General features: G+C 38.8%; 1 protein-coding gene across 2 annotated transcripts; it reads left to right on the plus strand.

Moving 5' to 3' along the window:
• The first annotated feature begins 396 nt into the window (after nucleotides 1-396).
• ZNF326 (zinc finger protein 326) lies at nucleotides 397-23,333 on the plus strand. Of its 2 annotated transcripts, XM_064147973.1 has the most exons (13): nucleotides 397-562; nucleotides 1,048-1,122; nucleotides 4,946-5,069; nucleotides 7,049-7,454; nucleotides 9,937-10,135; nucleotides 11,779-11,813; nucleotides 12,498-12,585; nucleotides 14,624-14,738; nucleotides 15,661-15,808; nucleotides 16,165-16,264; nucleotides 17,383-17,513; nucleotides 18,420-18,515; nucleotides 22,983-23,333. In XM_064147973.1, the coding sequence occupies exons 1-13, from the start codon at nucleotides 547-549 to the stop codon at nucleotides 23,133-23,135; spliced, it is 1,686 nt and encodes a 561-aa protein (XP_064004043.1). In that variant the 5' UTR covers nucleotides 397-546; the 3' UTR covers nucleotides 23,136-23,333. The 2 variants fall into 2 exon arrangements, with proteins under 2 accessions (XP_064004043.1, XP_064004044.1); XM_064147974.1 differs by lacking the exon at nucleotides 1,048-1,122 and having other exon boundaries at nucleotides 398-562.

Here is a 23,333-nt window from a genome sequence, read left to right on the forward strand (position 1 = left end):
TCTCACGCTCCGGGCTGTGGAGCTGCAGGGAGCTCTCTTAAGGCTCTCTCCGACCAGGCAATGCCTGACTTCTAGCTCGGCATATGGACAGGTATGAGTAACTGTGAACAGTGTGGTGTGTTTTCTGCAGCGGTTGCTTCACCAGAGCCCAAGGATGTGTGCAGGAGAGGGTAAAGGTCCGTGCGTTTCGCTACTGCCAATCCTGGGAGAGTTTCAAGCACAGCCTGACGCCAGAACATAAAATGGCGGCTGCCAGAGCCTAACATGGCCGCTGCGCGGCCTGCCTCGTGACGCAGCCCACCGGGCCCTCGGCGCCATTGCGTCACTCGGCGCCGCCGCCGCTCTCAGGCGCGCGCTCCCTTCACGTCAGCCTGGTCACGTGGCACGGCAGCGGGACCAATCGCCGCGCACCGTGGCCGCGTTAGCGCTCGCGGGTCGCGCCTCGCCTCATTGTGGCGTAAGGCGCCGGCGGGAGAGGTCGAGCTTGTCGCTGTGCTTCGCTTCTGCGGCTGGTAGCCTTCGAGAGACGCAAAGTTTGCCCTCGCCATGGACTACGGGGAAGGTGAGAGCGCACCCCTAGAACAAGGGTAGGGCTCGGCCGCCGTTACTACTGCTGCCGCGGGGCCTGGCCGCGTCTCAAAATGGCAGCTGCCGCTTTGTTCCGCGCAGGACAGAGTCCCCCTCGTCCACATTTTCGTCTTCCTTCTCGCCGCCCCCCCCTAGGTCGGGCGGCTGGCGGCGGGAGGGCTGCGCGGGAGGAGGGCCCTCCCGGGGGGCGGTGCGGGATGGCGGGCGGCGCGGGCACGGGCGGCCCTCCGCGGGGCGAGGCGCCCTGGGGCGCGGGGCGAGCGGGGGGTGTGTGGGAGGCGGTGGGCGGGGGGTTGCGGGCAGAAACGGGGGGGAGCTCGGGGCGAGCTCCGTGAGGGGGTCGTGTCAGGAGACTGGAGATCCGACAGGAGAAAAAGCCGCCTCTTGTTGCGGCTCCCTGTCTCTCCCCTCCAGTTCTTGCTAAGCACTAAGTCATTCTCACTGACCCATCCTCTCCAGCTGAAGACAGAGATTGGAGATTCCCAGATACCCCCATGCATTGTGGTGTGAACATGCCCAGTGGGTCAGTCTCAGGTATGAGCTATAAATACGTCTAACCTGTAAAAAGCGTTGGGGCTGAACAGTCAGTGTTGGCAAAAACAAAAATAAAACAAGCAACAAACGGGTTATTAAAAGTACATAACGTGGTTTGACTGCACATGTTTTCTGGAGGAGTTAAAACTGGCTGGGAGTGAGACTTGATTTTCATCTTGGGCATGTCAACATGAACTCCTGCACGTTCCAAATCAAAATTGTGAGATCAAGGAATGAGGGTGGAGGGTGGGGAGTGTGGAATTAGAGACTTTTCTTATCATGATGGCTTTTGCATAAATCAGTATTTTATGTTCTTGTGGACCACTGCATTTGATTCTTACAACTTCTCTTGAAGAGAAGCAGCACATTTTCCCCTTTTATGTAGGCACATAAAAGAAAAACCTGGAACGGCTTTTAATTTTTTGTATAGTTCCCCCCCCCCCTTTTGAAAGTTTGGGAAGGAGTATAAAAAGCACATAAAATAAATGTGATACAGCAAAAGCCATCTGTTGTTTGTATGATGTGAAAAATGCCATGTAGAGACAACAAAAAGGAAATTTTTGAAGTTAATTAAGGTTATGAGTTTACTTATTCATGCCTTGCCAGCATGCAAGTGAGTACTAAAGCAATGTTAATACAAAAAGTTGATCATAAACTGCACTGAAGATTCATTTACAGATGCGATCGAAGAAGTGTTTGCTGTTGGATCTCTTCATACTCTTGCTGTTACACAAAAATAACATGTTGGTTTATAGGTGCACCTTTGATTGCAGTGCTGTATTTGATATGATTAATTCTTTGAGTCTTAGCTTTTTTGCCAGTGATACTATTTTGTATTTATCTTTCATGGTAGTAAAATAAGTTATGGCCCTGCTTAATCCTCTGCATTGATTCCAAATTAAATTTCCTTTTGATATATAGTAAAAAAGGCTCTTCCTAAGTAGCAGTTTGTGTATCTTATTGGAATATTCACTGCAGCCATTAAGCAGAATATGCTTTTCTGAGATCTGATGACACTAGTATTAAAGTGAATCCAGGCTTGTCCTGTGGCAAGTAACCAAATACATGTTGCACAGTTTGATGTTCCTTTCATGAACTTCTGTGGAAGTGTTTCATTATGATAGTTTAAGCCTTCTATTCATAATTACTAATGTGAATTATGATGTATGCGTTCTATGTACATTAAGAGACATACAAATCTTTGTCTTTTCTATGTTCTGTACAGTGGGCTAAAAACTGTTATGTAGGGGGCCAGTAGATGGCAATAGAAGAATGATGTTGAGAGTTTTAATCTTTGCCCAGTTTTCATTTGAGTTCTTGGCGAAGATTTTCCTGTTGGAAACTGTAGCCAGTGTGAAGCACTTTGGATGGCTGATGACTGCTGTAATTTCCTCATTGTCCCTTTGGTTTGAGGCAGAGATGACATTGCCTGTAAAATAAACTCTGTTAATATAATTAACAGTAATACTATTAACTGTTCACATTACTGTTTTGATTACTGTAACTATTGTGCTTTTGATATGGGAATGGAAATGCTTTTTCTTGGTATTCCTGAAAATTTGTTTCAGCTGTTGGATTAGTTCCTTGTTTTGTGTGAGACTCAATGATGTGTTAAAACTTCTGTGCCTAATGACAGGCTTGTCATCTTATAGCAGGCATGCTGTTCTGAAAAATGTAACGTACCTGGAAAAGTGGTATTTGATATTGCATAATGCATTCTTTAGTGTGTTGAAGTCATTGTGGATTATGAATTTAAAATAAAAAGGAATTTTAGCTTGGTTCAGGTTTTTGCTTCTTAAAAAAAGTCAGAAGATGTTAGGATTTTTTTTACTGAAGTAATCTTTTATTTACTGCAAAATCTCTATCCTTTCTCATCTTCCTAGCCTTTTCATGTACTCCACATGAAGAACACTAGCGAAAATTATTTTGTTTCTTTGTGCTGTGAATACGATTTCAAATTTCCTCTGATGTTAAGCTTTTTCTCTTAAATGGAGTCCTTTATACCAGTGGATTTTTGAGTCTTGCCTAATATGTGGAATCATAGAATGGTAGGGTTTGGAAGGGACCTCTGGAAATTGAGTCCAACCCTCCTTGCCAAAACAGCATTGCCTGTGGCAGGCCACACAGAAGCGTGTCCAGGCAGTTTTAGAAAGTCTGTAGAGAAGGAAACTCCACTTAATCACCCTCATAATAAAGAAGTTTTTTTTTTATCATGTTGAGGTCCTTTGTTCCAGTTTCTGTCCATTGCCTCTCATCCACATGTTCAACTTCCTTGTTATTATCTTCTTTGAGATTTATCTTAAAGGTCTTCTCTAACAAAAGAATTCTGTGAGTACTTTATTCTTTTTATTGGCCTGCAATTTTATGTAGGCAATCCTGAGGGTATTACACTGGTTTAGGTGGTAGATCACTTTGTCACACCAGAGGGAAATATTACATGATTCTATCAGAAGGCTGAGCTGCTTTCTTTAAGAGTAGGCTTTCGCAGTTTAAGTTAATGCACTGTGGTGCTACAGGATTAGTATTTTGAAAACTTTTGTTGTGCTTTGCTGCAGAATCGTTATTGTATGTTTGGAATGTAGAAAAGTGCAGTGTGACTTCCATGTTCAGAGTTTTTGTTTCAGAAGTAGCATCTTTAATTTTTTAGAAAGTTGGGGTGTCTACTAGGCATGCTTAAAGACATCTCTATTGAAGTGATGGAGTTAGCTTAATACTAACTGCAGAATTATTGTTAATAGATGTAAGAAAGTAGATTACAGTGGTTGGTGCTAACAGGTGGATACAAACAGGAAATAGTGTATGTGATTTTCATCACTACAGTTACTTTCTGTAAAGTGACGTGCACAGATAATTATCTTTCTATAAAGAGGAAAGTCAGTGGTTTACCCTTGGAGATTCTGAGGTGTATAAAACAATCTCTTGTCAGAGTAGACAACTCTTTGTGTGCTTTTGTTTTAATCCTCTTGTATTCACTGGATTTTCTTTCTTTGCATTACCTTTTTTGTGAGATTTGACTTGCCAGGCTTTCTTTGTATTGTCCAAAAGTTGTTTTTGCAGGCAGTTTTTGTCGCTAGGGTGCCAGTGAAGTGCAAGTTGTGTATGTTACGGCAAGACTAAAGTTGTGCTTGTGAAGCAGTGGTTATTTAATCGGAAAGAAGTTCCGCATCAGGCTTCTAATTGTGAGGAAGAAGTGGGTTCTTTTGCTAGACTGTATTACAAGATGATGTCATCAAGTGACATCAGCTAAGAAATGCTACCATCTTCATGCAGTTAGTGAACTGCAAGTCATTGCAGGTCTGAGTGGGTTTTTGTTAGTGTGATTGGAGAAAATTGTTTTGATTGCGACATACATACTGAGCCCATACTACAGCATGAGAGTTTGCAGCCTTGATACAGGTTTTTTTCCTGTGAGTGAAGGTTTCTTGTGGCATTGGATAGAGAAAGCAGATAGCTGTGAGCTGTGTGCATTATAAAAGGATGGGAAGTGGTCTTAATTCTCCCTTAAATTCTGGTGTGTTCTCTATTGGGCTTCTTCATTCTCTTAATTTAACTTTCATCCAAATTCTGGCTGATGGAACAACAATCCCAAGTTAACCCACTACTAAGGAAAACATGAACTTGATTTCAGTTAAGAGGTGCTCAGATGATGACAAAACCACATGGCTTCCCAAAGCAGTGTCGAAATTGATTTGCAACTGACAGTTTTGTATTTTGCTTGTAAGCACTGTGGCAAAGAGTAAATGTTTTACTTAAGAATTTAAGCTAGATCACTTAAGACTTCTTGTTTGCTTTCTTTATAAACATTTTTCTGCTCTCTTTTTAGACATGGACCGTGATTATGGGCACGGAGGCTATGGTGGCCCACGATCCATGGACTCTTACCTAAACCAGTCCTACGGGATGGAGAGTCATGGAGGTGGAGGCGGAGGTGGTGGTGGTGGTAACAGGTAAAATAATCCTTTAGTTGTCCCAAAAATTGATCAAATCCAATTTAAATTTACATCATTTTGTCTTTTAACTTAAGTGTTCCTGAGGCATGTTGTTATGATTTTATATGAACACTTTTGTTCTGAGTCTTCCTGTTTGATAAATATTAGCAAATGATAAACTGTAGGAGCTAGATCCTTGGAATACTCAGCATATTTGTGGAAAAGTTTCACAGAGAAACAATGCGTCTTGGAATGAAAATGAAAGAAGTTTTATGTTTTGGTAGTAGCTAGCAATTTGTAGCTGATTGGCCTGACATAGCATTTCTGACATAGCAGGCTAGACCTAACTGGTTTGGTGCCTTAGACTGAATCTATCAACATTCCGTTTTCAAGGAACATTTAGGGTATGTGTTCTTTGGTTTGAATGTGCAGTGCTCAAATGATCTTGATATTGAATCTGAAAGTCATGTCCAGATTATTTCATTGGCAGGTACTGTTTACCTTTAAAACTGTGTGGATGTTCTAGGCTGCTTTGCAAGATGGGTTCGTTTGAAAATAAAAATTCTAATGCAGTGGTCTTAAAGCTGTGTTTTTAATGCTAGGATACCATTACTGTTGCTCTTTCAGATAAAAACAGTAGGGAGCAGCTGATTTGATTTAGGTCATAATACTGTATTCAAAGAAGCATGCTTTTCAGAGTAGTAATTCTATCTTGGAGTAAATATGTGAAGAAAACTTAGATGGTTTTCTTATGTGCGCCCTTGAATTCTTGTCTGGCTGTAATTGCTGTGGTGCTACTGGGCAAGGACAGTACTAATTAGGGAGACTGGAGAAGTGTTGTGTTTTGCTGCACGGTTGTTAAACGTTTTAGTTAAGTATAATTTGTTTAATGGTCAACATTAAGCTGGACTTAAAAGTCTGAGCTGAGATTCAGGAATGAGCTGTACCTACCATATAGTAATCTGCATATGATTGAGGTTGAATGACTACTTGAATACTGAAATGTTTCTTGCCATGTAACGTTAATGTTGCGCATGGGCTCGTTCTGTAGATTGTGTCCTTTTCTGTCTATCTTTGAGTCTTTTGAGACCAACATATTTTCAGGTGAAGGTATAGAGTTTACTGTAGATGCAGTAATTTCAGTCTGTTCCAGTTGTTTTTCCCAAGCTGAACCAGCCTATTATAACCCTGCAGGGACACTAATGTGTTTCCCTTCCAAGTGGTTACAAGTATTGATGATTTCTATCCTGACCCACCCTTCCAGATAAAGCAAACACTTGGTAAATAACTAAAGGTTTCAGCTGTCTGATATTGCACTCTGAAGTGCCAAGGACTGTTTCCATGTTCAGTGTGCGTGCATTGGGTAGACTCTTTAAAATCCTGCGTTGCTAGACTTAATGATCTGTAAGATCATGAACTTTTGGATTAGGAGATTGATATTTATTTTTTACAAGGAAGAAAATGTTTGGAAAGTACAAATAGGAGTGGAAGAGCATGTTAAAATTAGAACTGTTGGGTGTGTATGACTCACAACTATACCACTTAAAAGAAAAGGGGGGGATACACACACTTCCCCCCCATTTCAGAACAAAGCTGCCTTTCAGCTGCTGTTTAACTGTTAGAATATGAGGGCATGTTTTTGAAGAAAGGAGAGTCTGACTAGCCTATGAATGTCTGCAGGTGATTATTTTTGTGAGACTAGGGCTGGGCTATAATAATGTTTTAGTAAATAAGTGTTGCTGAAAATTTTAAGTAAATAAAGTTCAGGCATACTGAACTTTAGAATCGTTTGTAGCAAACATGGCTCAGATAGCTTTCTATCTGGTCATAGTGTGGTTTGCCCAGCCCTAATCAAGTTTGAACAATAACACGACTGTACGGACCAGTATAGTAATAAATTGATTTTAGTTGATAAATGTCAACTGATAACTTGTCTTTTGAAATGTATAACATTAGTAAGCTTACTGTTTTTTCTCCTCACTGTGCAACTTTTCCAGGTTTGGACCTTACGAGTCTTACGACTCCGGGTCTTCTCTGGGTGGGCGAGATCTGTACAGATCTGGCTATGGTTATAATGAACCCGAACAAAGCCGCTTCGGAGGTAGTTATGGTGGTCGATTTGACAACTCCTACCGGAATAGCCTTGACTCTTTCGGAGGTAGAAGCCAGGGCGGGTCTAGCTGGGAAGCACCTTACTCCCGTTCAAAATTGAGGCCTGGGTTTATGGAGGACAGAGGAAGAGAGAGTTACTCTTCCTACAGCAGTTTTTCTTCACCCCATATGAAGCCTGCACCTGTAGGCTCTCGGGGGAGAGGAACGCCTGCTTATCCTGAAAGTGGATTTGGAAGCAGAAACTATGATGCTTTTGGAGGACCATCAACAGGCAGAGGCCGAGGCCGAGGAGTAAGTACAGAATCTTTTCAGATTCTTTTCACTAGACACTCTTTTAAACCCTTTCAAGACCACTGCTTTAAAATGAATGCACTGTTCAGTACAGTGTGGGTTTTTTTGTCCAAGTAAACTGATGGGTGACAATGATGAAAGTAATGAGTAATAGAAGACTAGCTGATAAGGTTTGTTAATTCTCTCCTTTTGTTCGAAAGGTGAAGATAAAAGTACTAGGTTTGGTCTAAAAGGGATTAAAAGGACTTGTATTTTTCCTTGTAAACACTAGCATCTTTGCTGGTGGGGAAACTCTTGAATACTGTCGAAGTTTAATTCAAAGTCTCTTGAAGCTTTGAGTAGGTTAAAGGTGCAATGTATAAGCAAAAATTAAAACCCAGGTTGTGAATGCTAGACTAGTGCTTTTTTTTTCCTGTAAAGGTGAAAGTTTAGCTGATTCTTCAGTGTGTTGAACACATGCTTTATCAATCATCAAGTTATCTTTTTAACTTAATTCTTATTCTGACTTGTGTGTTGGGAGGGTGATGAGGAGGAAATGGCAAAGGTGGGTGACTAGCAGTCAGTGATTCTTGTTCTAAATTAAAGCATGGTTAAAGGGTCATCATCAACTTGAAATCAGATTCTTTCACAGAATTAAGGTAAACTTTGAGATTGTGAGTCTAGTCCTGTTAATTGTTTTCTCACTTTGAGGATTTATGTTCTTTTTAGTGGATTCCTTTCCAGTGTGGGTTATAAAAACTCTGTCCAACAAACAGTAAGATTAACTATACATGTAATAACGTATCACAGTTTGGAATGAGCTAGGGGAAAAATACAATAGAAGAGAATAAAAAAAATCTGACAGATGTACTAATTTTAAGTTGATGGTGTCCCTTTATCTTGGCTTTATAATCCCAATTCTGGTTGTTTCTTAAAGCATGAAGAGTTCAGTGAACACTTCTGCCTCTGCCTCTAGGTGTCAATTCTTGAGCATGCCATATTTCTTTGGGAAGAAGTTTGTTAATATTAAACTGTAAAAGTTGTTAGCAGCTCAAAGTGTAGAGGAAGATTATTTTTACTGGGTCTTCTAAATGCCAAAATGTATGGTGGTTTTGTTCTAGGAAGTCTGCTTTGCAGCATCAAGTACTATAGTTGCCATATTCAAACTCTAGCTGAGATTTGCACATGGCTGCTAGCTAGCGTCTAATGTGGTATGAGAAACACTTTTGTTTCTCTGCTTGTGAAGCTGAAAGTGTTAGGTTCTTAGACATGGATGCCATTCTTTCAGAACTCATTTGGATCTGAAAGAAATCTGTGCAGATGTACAACCAAGTAGCCTTATTTCTTCTGTTTTGCTTTTGAAATTTATCTTCTTAGTCTTCCATGCATAAAGGAGAATGTAAAGGCTAAACTACTTACCATATGTAAAATGCATTGCACCTTTAATAGATAGACTGGGGAAAAAAGTACTTGAAATTATCTGAGTTCATACTTCATGTCAAATGTGTGTGTACAGTGTAAATATACATGCTAGGCAGTCTATAACAATCTCAACTAAATAAGTATTAGGAAAAGTGCCTGAGTTAGTGCACTCTGTTATTTAAAATTTGCTTTTAAGGAAACTCATTCTTTTCTTGAAGTATATTGAAGCTACTTTTATGTTCTTTGAACTTCAACAGTGTAATACTAATTCTCATGGCAGTACAAATATTTCTGCTTATCCAAGTCACTCATCCAGTCAGTGGGCTCTCTTCTGCCCTTTATTAATTGAGTTAATATTAAGAAGTATGTTAGCACTTCTGAAAATTCTTAAATTCTCCCTTTTCAGATTACTCATTTGTTCCATGCCTTCCAAGAGAACTTCCATAAATGATCACAAATAACTATACAGCATTTTAGAAATAGAAAGATTTAGTCTTTCAATTGAATTTGCACTCCTGATGTTGCCATGTTTTTGTATTGCTCCCACCAAGCCCAGCTTTTAAATTCTGTGTTTATGGAAAGATAAGTAAAAGAAAGAATGATCTTCTTCCAGTTGTTCACTGTTCCACACTGGATGTCATTCTTTAGTCAGATTCCAGTCATTTTAATCATTGGCAGAAAGAAGCTGCTGCTTTTTGGTTTTTGTCAGTATTAAAAAAGGGCTGCTGGTTAAAGTGTCAGAACCAAGGTTCATTAGCGCTCTTCCGAGATAGAGAAGTCATTCATGGTCTTGAGTCTAAAGAGAAGCCAAGTTGTTAGGCTGAGCTGTGAACTCGGATAGATATGTTTGGTATCTGGACAATGGTTCTGAATAAGCAGAAACACAGTTTATGTATTTTTCTGGATAAACACCACAAAGCCCTTGCACAGTACAACATTGTACTGGGAGCTTAAATTTCCCATGCATTTTACTCTGGAACACAGGTTTTACTTAGTTCATAGTTTTAGTGTACCAAGTAATTGCTTTATTTCTTTTGATTTCATGTGCTAATACCTTTCTCTTGGTTTCAAAAATTTTCAGCACATGGGAGACTTTGGTGGAATGCACAGACCTGGAATTGTTGTTGACTATCATAACAAACCCAGTCCTGCAGCAGTTGCTGCAAGAGGAATAAAAAGAAAAATGATACCACAGCCATATAACAAACCCGGTGGGACATTTATCAAGAAACCCAAAATGACAAAGCCTATTTTGAAGCTGAGCCAGAAAAAATCTCCTAGTAAGTAACAAGTGTCAAAATTCTGAAGTTACAATTGCTATTTTAATTTTACTTATTAAAATTCATTAGAAGTTTAGTTTGAATATGCTGTTTTAAGTCTTCTTTTTCTGCCTATTGAAGTACTTCACAACAGATTTTGCGAGTTGACTCTTGTAACTCTTCTACTGCAAAGATAGTTTGCTGGATAAAATAGAGCATTTTTTGATATGTGTTGCTGAAGACTACTTTATTCAGGCTTTGTAGTGATACTTCCTGGAGGCAAATTTTCACCACTGAAAATTATTTCAAATCTCAGGTTGCCTTAAGTGACAATGCCTGACAGATACTAAAATGTGTCATCGCATGAACCTGAGCCCTGCTATCCAGATACTTTGGATATAAAAATAGTGCATCAACTGCAGTGCAGCTAAAATAAAGACATACTTGTGTAGGCAAAGAGGGAAAGGGAGGCAGACCGAGAAAATGGTGAAATTTGTCGTGGAATAATTTATGAAAGGCGGAGAGATTGGTCCTTGTAAATGAAACACTATAATGAATAGAACTGGAAGTATGTGATAAACTGGAAATAAATTCTATTAAGGTGCTTGGTTTATTTAGCTTAATTAAAGATCTACAACTCTGAATAATTTTGCTGTTGGAGACAAAGCTGAAAAAAAAACCACTAATGAGGTTTGACTAAATTACTTGCATTGAATAAGAAATAATGTGAATAGCACATACAGCAGTCAAATTTTAGTTTTTTTTGTAATTTCCTCAGTAATTTGAAACTAAAGTGTTTTTATAGTTTGATTTCAAATTGCATTTGGAAAATTTAGCTCAAAGCTTGTAAGGTAAATGTATAGACTTGGCAGAAACATCCACATGAAAATTTGAGTTTTGATTTTCCAGCTCTAGTTCTACAGCACTTGAAGTTCAAGTAGTATGAATTGCAGACACTGCTTATATAGAACATACTTCTCTACTTTTTGTATATGAAAAGTTATTTCTGAATTTACCAGCTTTATTCTGAAGAAATGGGTTTGCAAAGTATGCATCCAGATATATCAAAGGGTTGCATTTCAAAGATCTCTGCCTTAGCTCTTCTTTAAGTACTTCTGTAGGTTCTCCTTTTATAAACTACCTTCAAGACAGAACACTCCTTGTTTATTACCTGTTCCTCTGGGTTGATTTACACTGTTGAAGGAGCAATGTATTACACAATGTTGAAGTTACTTTAAGAAGTGGACTAGGTAGTGCCTACTGAAATATAATGCACTTCTAATGAACCTCTCCTGTAGCTTTGAGACTGGAGGAAAGAAGCTGGTGGTTGGCTTAACATGATTTTCTAAAACTTGAGCTGGAAGGGGCTCTTAAGCAGTATCATGTCGTTGACAAAAATAGATGACAAGCAACACAAAATTTGGCAGTATATGTATGAAAATAATCTCAAAATTGTCCTTCAGTCTTGACTTTCTTGGTTTGTGGAGTTAGGGTTAAGTGATTGTAGAAGACTTCTTAGTTTATATTTCTAAGGATAAGTAAATTTACATTTACTACTAAAACATACATAACAAGCAGAACTTTCTCATAAATACCTTACTGTCTTAAAATGAATATACAGTGGCAACAATTTCATGTTATTTATTGTTTCCTTATTTTTATAGATGTGAAGACATCTTCCCAGGATTCTACTGTAGAGGTAAATCTTTCCAGAACTGGGGAATATTTGTGATTCTTTCAGAAGTTTGTACAGTATTTCTTAGGACAAATAGTTAATCTAGAGTTACAAAAATGAAGCACTTAAGCTTAGAAGAACTTGTATAGTTTACTGTTTAAATTCACTTTATCAAAAACTGTCTTATTCTGATGGCAGTCTGAAATCCTTACTTGTTACTAGTGAAAGATACAGATTGTGTAGATAGACCCTGCCTATTTTTGTAATGCACAGAGTTGTCATAGGAACACTTAGGTAGTCAGCTTGAATTCACATTTCTATGACTTATTTGGCTGGATTGAGACATCAATTACAAATTGACAGGGAGGTCTTTAAACAGCAGTGAGGAAGAATGGACAATGAGTAAATAGAGAACACCTGTTATCGCTGATTATTTTTAATAGTGTGAACTGGAAATCAGAGTATTTTAATGCAGAATACAGAATTTTGAAGCTAATTCCAAAAGACTTCAAGGCATTAAGGAGAAATGTGTGGCTCAAATTGTTTGTACGTTGAGTTTAGCTACATACTCAATTACTTGGCTTCCTTTTTGTCGTGATAAAACCAGCAAGTAACAGATTGTTATACATGTGTTGTAAATTTACGCTCTCCTTGTCTGGATTTTGGACAACATCATTAATTTTCTTAATTGAATCTATAATTTTTTAGGAAATTGAAGTGGACACAAGTGGTGCAGTTGTTATATATGAAGACTTTACAAGAGATGCTTATGATGTTGGATATCAGACTTTTGGAGGTAAGTTAGTTTGTTTTGTCAGGTAAAGTATTGTAGGTATGGTATTTGTGTGACTTGAAGCGAATAGATGTAGTAAGCCTTTGTGTATGACCTGTAGCTATTGAGTAGCATGACTGGGTTTGTTTTTTTTTTTTCTTCTTTAAAGTTTTTATAGATTTAGGCTGTAGAGAGGAAGATTGTCACATCCATTTGTAACTGTTTCTTGTCACTTGTGCTTACTGCCTCTGCTTTCTGACCATTTCTGTATGTTGTTAACTCAGCAGAGTGCTGCTGTCAAGAACATGGGATCTGTTTCATGTAGTCTTAAATGGGTTAATTATCAGTTTACGTAAAAGTTAAAAAGTGTATGTTAACCATAGTGATTTCAAACATACACCAGTGTTAAGGCTGAAACAGTTTTTAATCTTCTTTGCCATGTGTGCTGCCCTTATTGTGTATGATCTGATGCTAAGAAGTACTGGAAATTTGCAACAAACTGCTTGGAGTTTTTTTTCCTTTTAAAAGAGTAGTACCCTTTTTAATTTTTAATGTCTTTTGACTGTGTGGAGAGTTTTCTTTAATTGTGAAGTTTGTGAGTTCACTGAAGGAAAGTGGGAGACCCTCAGGGGAGTTGCAGTTTATATGTAGATTCAGGCTTCCATTCCCTGGTTTGTAACAGAATGAGTATTCGAATCCATGAGATTGAGGGACAAGATACAGGCCATTTCGCTCCACAGAATGTTATACGAGATTATCACAGTAGTAAAAAACGTGGTCCTTTACATATTGCCAGGGTTGGTGGTAAGGTGCTAGGTGAAATTTAAACCCTCAGATTAATTACTGGAATTGGTGGGTGGATGTTGTTTGGCTGATTTTTGTTGTTATATTCAACTTTTAAAAGTAATTTGGATAGGAGAGTTTCTTCTCTCTATATTCTTGGCTATGAAATCAAAAGCCTTCAGGTAGTCAAGAATGAAATGTAAGCCATTAGTCCAGGGAAATGTTTGCAGTACTTAGTGACACTTCTAGAGCCACAGAGATTTTTGCACATCTTTTTTCTTTTTATTATTAAACTGCTGTGCAATCCTTTCTGTTGGCTCTTTGAGTGGAGGCAGATTTCATGGAGGCAGACATCTCTCCTAATGTTGAAGCGTGAAATAAAACTAAGTGATCATCTTTTTCCTGCTCTAAAAGTACTCATTAAATAACATTCTAATTGTTTCCCTTTATCCATAGGCTTTTAAAGCAGACATAGGAAAGGTGAACATAAGTACACTTGCGCAGAGTCAGTGTCCTTAGAAGGCTTTAATGTTGCAAAACTAATTTCTAGTCATTTATTTGGAGTCTTAATTGCATGCCAGGTGATAATTTAATGAAGTTCTTTGAAGGTTCGGTTGGGGGTTTTTTGTGTGGTTGTTTTGTTCTTTTTCCCTTGCTGCCTACTCCCCTCCCACAGTTCTTACAGTTTTTTATTTATTCAGCTTAAAATCTTTGGAACATTTTTATGTGAAATCAGGCAAAGTCTAGTGGGGAGAAATAATGGAAGTTGAACTTCCAAGTTGGGTTCCATACCTTAATGAAGCCTTTAAGAACCTTTCCTTTTCACTTTGGAAACCTCTTTCTCAGCGGAAGAGAATGGGTTTAGATAGTTTGTTTTTTTTATGTGAGGTGATTGTAGCAGTGGCCACTTGTGGAAAGTTCCAAATATATCCTTGAACACCTAGTACTCTTTCCTGGTCACTTGCTTGAAGAGGCTTTTATTAATTAGGCACAAAAGGACAGAGTTTAGATTATTGAAAATAAGGAAATTCAGAGTTAAAGCAATCTGGGGTCTAACCCTATAACTACTAAGTTTGTATTTTTTGAAGCAGTTGTTTAAAATTACTGTCCGTAGAGGAGGAAAACAAAACTGAGGCATTTAAATAAGCCATTGAATCACTTTGGTATAGGATGGATTTTGAGGTGTTTGTGGAGGAGACAGGTCAGATGCTTTTGCTGAGGTTTGGGGGCTGTTTTTTTCTTTACTTTTTTGAATGTAACATTTTAAATCTCTCTTAAGATGGCAAAGGAGAAGGTAAAAGTGAGGAAGAAGAGAAACGACGAATTGAGGCCAGAAGAGAGAAGCAAAGGCGTAGAAGGGAAAAAAACAGTGAAAAATATGGTGATGGATACAGGTTTGTTACAACTTTGGTCTTATGTGTAATGTTTTTCTTTCCTTTTATCCTTCTATAAGCATATATTGTCTTTACTGACAGTGCCTTGGGACTGATGTTTAGGAAATAAAATGCAATGAAAAACAAGTGAAAGAACCACACACATTCTTGCTACTCACCAGACCCTCTCGCCCACCAAAAAACCAGCAATGACAAAAAAAAACCCTCACAAAGAAAAAAGTAAATCCAAACCCTAGCGCCCATGTCTTTAGAGTGAATGGTTCACTGGACCTCAGCTGTGTTAGAAAATACACAGCTTCTAATGCCATCTCCCCTAAGAATGCATCAGTGCACACCTGAGATGCAGCTTAGAATGGTACTGCTTTTGGGGTATATATTTCAGCTAAATATATACTCACACTGACTTAAGATGCTAGAAATCGAATTGGTTCTGGTTTTAAATATATGATGGGCTAACATGTAGGGGAAAAAAATTCTGTAACTTTAGTCTCACACAGCCAAGTGGACTAATGGCCAGCACTGCAAAACTGTTCTGTGTCAGTGCAGTATTGTGATCATATCCCTAATGCATTCTCTTTGTTGTGCTGACAAAGCTGTATTTCCTTAGATTGGATAGGTTTAGTAAAGAAAATGAGCTCTGAACAAATTCTTTCAACTATTTGTATGTAGAAATTATGGGCTATCTTGACTGAGTACTACAAGAGGTGCCACAAACTAGTGGTCTGTGGCAGATGAACTCACAGAATAGTGTGGCTTTTAAATGGCTAGCTTCTAATTTCTGCAGCTTTCATCTATATTGTTCCCTGTAGCAGTTGCCCTTCATAGTAGTAAAATAGCATTGTCAAGTCTTCAAAGAAACATTCTCTCTCTCTCTCCTTGTTCTATAAGTGAATGTACTTACTGAATGTATTTCTCTTGATAGGATGGCATTTACTTGTTCATTTTGCAAATTTCGAACATTTGAAGAAAAAGAGATTGAGGCACATCTGGAGAGTGCAGCTCACCAGGAAACATTGGATCACATTCAGAAGCAAACCAAATTTGACAAAGTAGTGATGGAATTTCTTCATGTAAGACAACTGTCTTTTAACCTCTATAATACTTAGATCTGTATAATATGTTAGAATATAGTTAAAATTTACTATTTATCTTCAAAATATGCTTAGTTTGCCATTGCTGTTTCTTTGACAGATTACTTTTGACACAGCACACGTTAGTAAAAGCAAATTCAGGGCCTGTAAAAATAGCGTTACTCCTAACAATGGTAAAGAAAAAACATCACCTTAAGAAATAACAGCAATTAACTGCTGGTTATTGCAAAACTATTCTGAGTAAAATTTTAAGTGTAGGTTTCTACTGGAATGTAAACAATTTTACCTCAAATGTGTCACAATTAGTTATATTCTTTTTTTCTGATTCTCTGTAGGAGTGTATGGTGAATAAGTTCAAGAAGACAGCTATGCGTAAGCAGCAGACAAGTAACCAAACAGAAAATTCTCAAGCTGCTGAAAAAGATATAATGGAAGGTGAGTAATACTACTTATGTCAAATTGTGTGCTGTTGAGCTGTTTGTGATTTTCTCCTTTTATTCTTCTTCAACTTAGATAATATGTTTGGATTAAAATGATTAGTTTTCAACACCTTTTCTGTGCTTAGTTGGTATTCTTTGCTTCATTTCTGGTATGATGTGGAATGTAAACACAGTGGGAGGTAGAAAACCTTATTTGTTTGCTGTCCAAGTAGTCTCGTCAGAGTAAGATAACATGGTGCAAGCCATTGGAGAAACAGAATGGTGTGCTTTGTCACAGTCTTAGTGTAACACATGAATGGCTGCAGGCTGATGCAGATAAACTGAAGGAGAGCCTATAATAAAGGAGTAAGATGATAATGGTCAGCTATGATGGCAAGGGTCTGGATAACACAAGTGTGATAGTTGCTGTGGTTTTGAGAAACACTAACAAAATAAAAGGTTTGAGCACTGGCTTGGCTACATGAATCTTGGCCTGGTTTTCTTTTTTTCCTGTATGGCTGCCCTACAGGTTTTCCTAGAGCATTTTGTTTCCCCACCTTGCTGTGCCATGTTGTTTCACTTTGTCCTTTGCATGAGGGATTTCAAAAGGTGCACTTGAGCCAGTGGGGGGGGACATATTTTGAATGTCTTTAGGCAATATCTGTATTTGAAAATAATCATAATACTAATTGAAAATGGATATTACCAACATCCAAATGGTCTCCCAAATGCTTTGTGTTCTTTCTGTAAGTACTGGAGAGCCTGTTTGCCTTGATGATTGGGTGGTTCTGTTGGCAAACTAATATTACAATTTGCAAGAGGAACTACATTGATGTATTTCATGCCTCCTCTTGTCACCAGGAAGGAAAATAAATTCATTGTTCTCTATTTGGGCAGGTAGGTGTTTATGTATCAACCTCAAAGAGCAAATGTAATTATCTGAGTCTTGTATCTATTCTGCGGAGACAAAAGTTTTTCACTTTTCCTCAAAGTGAAAAACCTCTTCCAGGATTGCTTTTGGAGAGCCTGATTTTGATGTCTGAATTTGGGTGAATGCTCAAAACAGCCAATCTCATTTTCCACTTCTGTAGAGTAATGCATTTTATTAATGATTTGTTGCATCTTCCTTGGCAGGGGTTACTGCTGATGACCACATGATGAAAGTTGAGACTGTTCACTGCAGTGCTTGCAGTGTGTATGTTCCTGCACTACACAGTTCTGTTCAGCAGCACTTAAAATCTGCTGATCACACAAAAGGAAAACAAGTAAGACATGACATGTTTGTTTGCCTTTTTGTTTGAAATCTAACAATAGATGAGAAATGTTATGGTGCTAGGTGCAAATAATTTCTTAAGTATTATTGCTGTTGTTCTTCAGAAAGGTAGAATGTCCTTGCTACATATGGTAGACGGAGTATCTCATGAAGCAGCCATCACATAAGCACCCCTGGTTAATGAGATGTTGGTGTGCTTAGTGGTGAATAGTAAGCCTTGAAGAAGTTAAGGAGGGTCTTTAAGCTGTCATTAAGTATTGGAAAGGTTTTGTCCTTCAAACTGTAAAACATGTTTCCAGCAAGGTAACAAACCTGGTGTCTTTTTTTGTGAGGTCATCTTTAATCAGAAGAGAAGTGGCAGCAGTTTGGAATTAGCAGTAGTATGATATTGGTCTCTGTTAAAGTTTACAACTTCTAAGGTTAATAGAAAGGTTGAAAGAGTAGCATGAGTGAAAGTCACAGCTGTCATAGTGAGCAAGATTGACAAAGTAATGTTTTATTTACATATGAGCTGTGATTGTCGAATATCATGGAATCACAGAATGGTTTTGATCAGAAGGGACCATGTAATTAGATTATTCAGTCCAGCCCCTCCACGATGAGCAGGGACAATCTGTTAGGCTGTGATGGAAGAGCATTTTTGTTACTTGTAGGTGACAACAGGTAACTGGTTGTAGACAGACTGTTATTTACATCTGGTTTTGATCAAGCTCAGGTAATAAATGATAAATGCTAGTGAACTTAATTGAGCTTTTCATGTGGTTTGAACTTAAATGCCAAGAATGAGAATTTCATGCTGCAGTATATTCATTGTTTCTTTGCAGAAACTGACTGAATTAAAATTGTCATGATTGTAATAAGTGTATGATGATAATTCACTGTAAATTTGGTTTCTTAGGCTTACAGAGAACAAATAAAGAGAGAGAGTGTTCTTACTGCCACCAGTATCTTGAATAATCCTATAGTCAAGGCACGATATGAGCTGTATGTGAAGGTAAGATGCAGGTGGAAAAAAGTCATCTGTAATGTTTGCTATACCAGTATTTTCTCCATGCTGATGAATTTTAACCTCAGTGCTCTGTCTTCTACTTCTGCCTACTAGGCAGTTCATAGATTGAATACACTTTTAATGTATTTTCACAAAATGGTAGGAATTGGAAGAGGCTTCTAGAGATCATGTAGTCCAGAGCTCTCCACCTGCCTCTGGCCCAAACCAAATTCACCCAGAGTGGGTTGCACAGAATTGCATTCAGGCTGGTGGATGTCCAGAGGAGACTGTATCTCTGGGCAACCTATTCCAGTGTTCTGATACTCTCAAAGGAGGCTTTTTTCCTTAATGTTCAGATGGAACTTCTTGTCCTGTGTTGCACTTTGTGCCTGTTGCCTCTTGTTGTGTCACTGGGCACCACTGAAAAAGAGACTGGCCCCATTCTCTTGAGTCTCACCATTTAGGTATTTATAACAATTGATCAGCATTCCCTTTTCCAGGCTACACATCCCCAGCTGTCTCAGTCTTTCCTGGTAAGAGAGGTACTCTAGTACTGTAATCACTGTCATAGTCCTCTGTACTTTTTCCAGTACTTTGTCTCTCTGGCTCTGAGGAGCCCAGAACTGGATGCTGTACTTGAGAGTGCGATTTTAAAATGCCAGATTAGTCATGTCATGCAAATTTATATATGGTTGGGGGTGTGCATCAGTTTAAGACAACTGTTCTGTATGTGTTAAGACATCAAATGATCAGATATCACACCCTGGAATATCTGCATGTGATTTCCAGCCATATCTCTTAGGGTGTTCCTTATGGCCTAGTATATGTGTGTGTGTGTTGTCTCGTACAGCCCTCTAGTGGGGGAATGGAAGTTGGTCGAGTATCAGCTGTAAAACTGAAGAACTGAAAATTTGCAGGATTGTCTTAACAGAGACCAGTGACATTTTTAGAATGCCTAGTGCTTCTGTTTCTTGGGGTGGATTGAACTTAATACACTTTCATCAGCACCTGCTCAGTGAGATGTATTTGGCTTCTCGTTATGCAAATCCCTTTTATTCAAATATATAATCAGCAGCAGAGTGAAGGAGTCCAGTGTTATACAGCATGTGAAGAGTAGAAGCATGCAATGCATGTCTGCAGTCTTCCAGTACAGTAGGAAGTACTTGTTAGCGCTTGCATTGAGATGAAGGGCAAACTGGTTTGAGGAAACATGTCTCCCCACCTTCCATCCAAAAACCCCTGCTATAGTATAGGGAAGATCTGTGAGCTGTTGCTTAATTTGTACCAAGTCACAAAGGCAGGTCATGCAAGATCTGTTCTTTTGAGTAAAATGCTGTTCTGTGACTTATCCGGTGCTTAATGCCTTTTGATCTAATCTTTTCTCTAACTAGAGACTACTTTGTGGGTGATTTGCTACGTCTGCGAAGAGAAAGAAAGCAAATAGATGAATCCACTTCAAATAAACTTACAGCTTCAAATGTGTTCTGCAAACACTTGAATTCCATTTTCCTTTAACTACGTACTTCTTGCTTGAACTGTGAAAGGGAAAGCAGAAAGAACAGATTGTATTTTTTTTCTGTAGATATGCTCAAGTATTTTAATCTTTACTACTAAGACTGACATTTTCTGTATCGTGTCTTTTGCAACAAAATGCTGCTTCTGTGCCCTGTGCTGCTGCAGCTTTGGAGCTGGTGTCAGCATTATTGGAAGTGTCTCTGTTAAATTTCCAGAAAGCTAGTGTACTGGGACTGAGAGTTCCAGTTGTCAAAACTTCCATGTGATCATTTGTGATCCTTATGGTGTTGGTGACCTTTATTTTTTTTCTTCCTCCCACCTTTAAAAGAAGCATTATGAAGGTCCATTTTTTTAATGTATTCCAGGACTCTTAGATGGTGTATATTAATGAAGGCAGTCTAAAGTTTAACAGGTGAGGTAGGCAGACTCTATCTTTTGGGATCAAGCTTCTCAAATAGAGTATGTGCTCTTTGGGGATGTTTGAATCCCAAAGCTTTGATTATAAATACCAGTTCATGGTCTTCAGTAAGCTTTCTCTGCGACTGAAGTATTCTATAGACAAGGAACCCAAAGAATGCATCTCTTGAGAACAAACTCCTTATCTGCTTGTGTTTTTATGCTCTGTCAGCATCACAGAGTCTTTCTGCAGACGTTCAATGGTGTGTCTGCATTCTTGTTTTCTGGGCTTTTTTGTTTTGTTTTTTAAAACCATCAGGGAAGATGGGACTGGTGTGGCTGTCAAAATCAACTAGCATCAGAATAGGCTCTGTGTGCTGTGCCGGATGCTTCCCATGCTACATCGTTGGATGTAGTGCAGTTTTCAGGATCTTCCTCTTGAGGGCAGTAACTTTTTCCTTAATCTAAAAACTTGAAAAGTGCATTTTTTTTTTCTCTGGGGGAAAAAAACCCCAGACAGTTGGGAAAGCAACTTAATTTCTACACACACAGCCACTATTGTATAGAAATCTGTTCATCTAGTAGTAGTGTGCTGAATCCAGTTCTGCTAGGTTAGTTGGAGGTGACTGTCTCTGAAGGACAATTTTCTGCAGCTTCTCTCCAAGAGTGAGGGACAGTCTGGAGTTGTCTGTGAGAGTGTGGAAGTAGTTCTTTTAGAAGTAGATGCTGTAGCTACAGTTCTTCGTTCTGCCAGGCCTAGACATGAGAGGCTGTGAGAGCCTTTTGGATATCCTTGTGAATCATTTTCAGAGGAAGGTCAGCTTTTTTATTTCCTCTTGCTGGAAACAATGTTCTCTAGTAGGCCATGTGAAAAGAGTTTGTAATGTAATGTACCTCTTTGTAAGAGTAATGTACCTGTCTTCCCTCCATGTCTAATGATGGGCATGTGTTTAACCAGGTGAAGTATTCCTAATCTAGTCATTAACTTATTTCTGTCTGCCTTTGGAAATCCTGTATCCAAATGTGATTGAAGATATTTGGCTGAACCTCAGGAACATGACACTAGAAGCTGTGCAGTCTGAGGTCTTTAACATTTGTGAACCAAAAGGAAAGTAGATGGGTACAATTTTGGAGAGTGCACTGATCTTTACTGAATGGCAGTTTGGATTCTCAGTCTCTTTATTTCACAGTGCTTTCCATTTGATGTTGGAATCAAATTGGTTTGGGTATTCAATTTTTTGGTATGGATCATCTCAGAATAGCATGACTTTTAACTCGTGAGATTTTCTTGTTTTCATAGAGCTAAGTTGTCATACCAGTGTCCCATTTTAGGGCCACAAGCCTACCCGGGACTGGAGGACAGAAATGTCTCTTACCCCTTTTCTAGGGGTAAAAATGAGGATACCGCACACTGGTTGGAAGTTTAAAGAGAAATTGTATTTATAAGAGCATATACACAAAAGGCAATCAGGTAAAATAAGTACAAAAACCATTAAGCCCAAACTGGCCTTCTAGAATCCTCCATTCCTTCCACCCTCAGTTGGCCTGAGGGCAGGCTGTAACCACCCTCCCCAGCTGGGGCCTAGATGGTTCTCCATGAACTATTAGATAAGTGTGGGATCACAGGCCATTAATGTAACAATGGTCAATCATGGATCAGTGTCAACACAAGCCTTGGGCAAACTATCTGAGTCAGAGTGGACCTGAACATTGTGCAAGAGAAGAAGAATGAGAATTTGCAGATCAGAAGAAGCAAGGAGACAGGACCTTGCTATTTGATGAATATGCTGACTGTCCTCCTTATCTGATGAATATGCTAAGACCGTTGCTCCCCAGGAAGCAGATGAGGCCAACAGAACTTAGATTAGACGATTCTGCATGTGGTGAAATGACTAATCAATGGGTAAAAGCCTTAAGCCTTCTGACAGTATATATATCCCTGTATGTTGCCTAATAAAATCGGAACTTAGCTTGCATCAAGCTGTCTCCCCGACCCTTCGTCGCAGCAGATGAGAGGTTATGAGACCCTATGAACTATGGCAGAAGAACACATTCTGTTCCTGGAGAGAGTGAAGGGAGGGAAGAGAAGGAGAACAGTCAGGCACTGTGTTTTAATCTATGATATCAGAAGACAGAATAGAATAACAATATTAGAGTATCCTGGGATGGGCCTCTGTCCCTGTGGTTTTGTCAAGGGAGACACAGGTTCCCTCAGACTACCACAACCAGCCTTCTATGTACCTGACCCTTACCTATGAGACTCTGCTTCCAGAAGAGCCAAGCATACTATCTTAAAGTTTAAATACTACTTTACTCACAGGTTTTATATGTTGCAGATAGGTCATCTTAAAACACTTTATGGGAATCTCAATTTCCAGTGTGCATAAAAAATGGTGTTGCTAATTTTAAATCTGTTTTGATTTTCTTGGAAAAAACCCAAAACTTAGAAAGCTATATAAAATACCATAGCATTTCTTAGTGGCTGTCAGTTTCATTTACTGAAATTGAGTATTCATTTATGTATGAAATATCAAAGTGTTTATTTTCAATCTTCTGCTTCAGGGTGAAAATCCTTTTGAAGCTAACGATCAGACTCAGGAGCAGCAGGTGGAAGAGGAGGAGAAAGCCGAAGAGCCGGCTGAAGGCGAGGAAGAAGAGGAAGAGGAAACTGAAGAACAAACTGACTTCACTTTAGACCACACTGAAGATAACTAAGTGCAAGAAAGCAAAGATGAGGAAGGGCAGAACAGCTTTTTATTTCTGTTCTAAAGGGGCTAAGACCTTTTAATAGTCTCAGATGAAACTGAAGATTCCCCACCATATGCATGCATTCCATTCCATGGAGAACTTGTTCGTATAATTCCTCTGTGCTTCTGATTTCATTTAAAATTAAATTAAGACTATTTTAGTTGA

Source organism: Pogoniulus pusillus, chromosome 8, assembly GCF_015220805.1.
Source record: "Pogoniulus pusillus isolate bPogPus1 chromosome 8, bPogPus1.pri, whole genome shotgun sequence".
NCBI lineage: Eukaryota > Metazoa > Chordata > Aves > Piciformes > Lybiidae > Pogoniulus > Pogoniulus pusillus.

Bases quoted from the DNA above. Each gene is read 5' to 3' on its own strand.
- ZNF326 (XM_064147973.1), top strand. The intron at 15,809-16,164 runs GTAAGACAACTG...GATTCTCTGTAG, and splicing joins TAGTGATGGAATTTCTTCAT to GAGTGTATGGTGAATAAGTT. The intron at 16,265-17,382 runs GTGAGTAATACT...CTTCCTTGGCAG, and splicing joins TGAAAAAGATATAATGGAAG to GGGTTACTGCTGATGACCAC.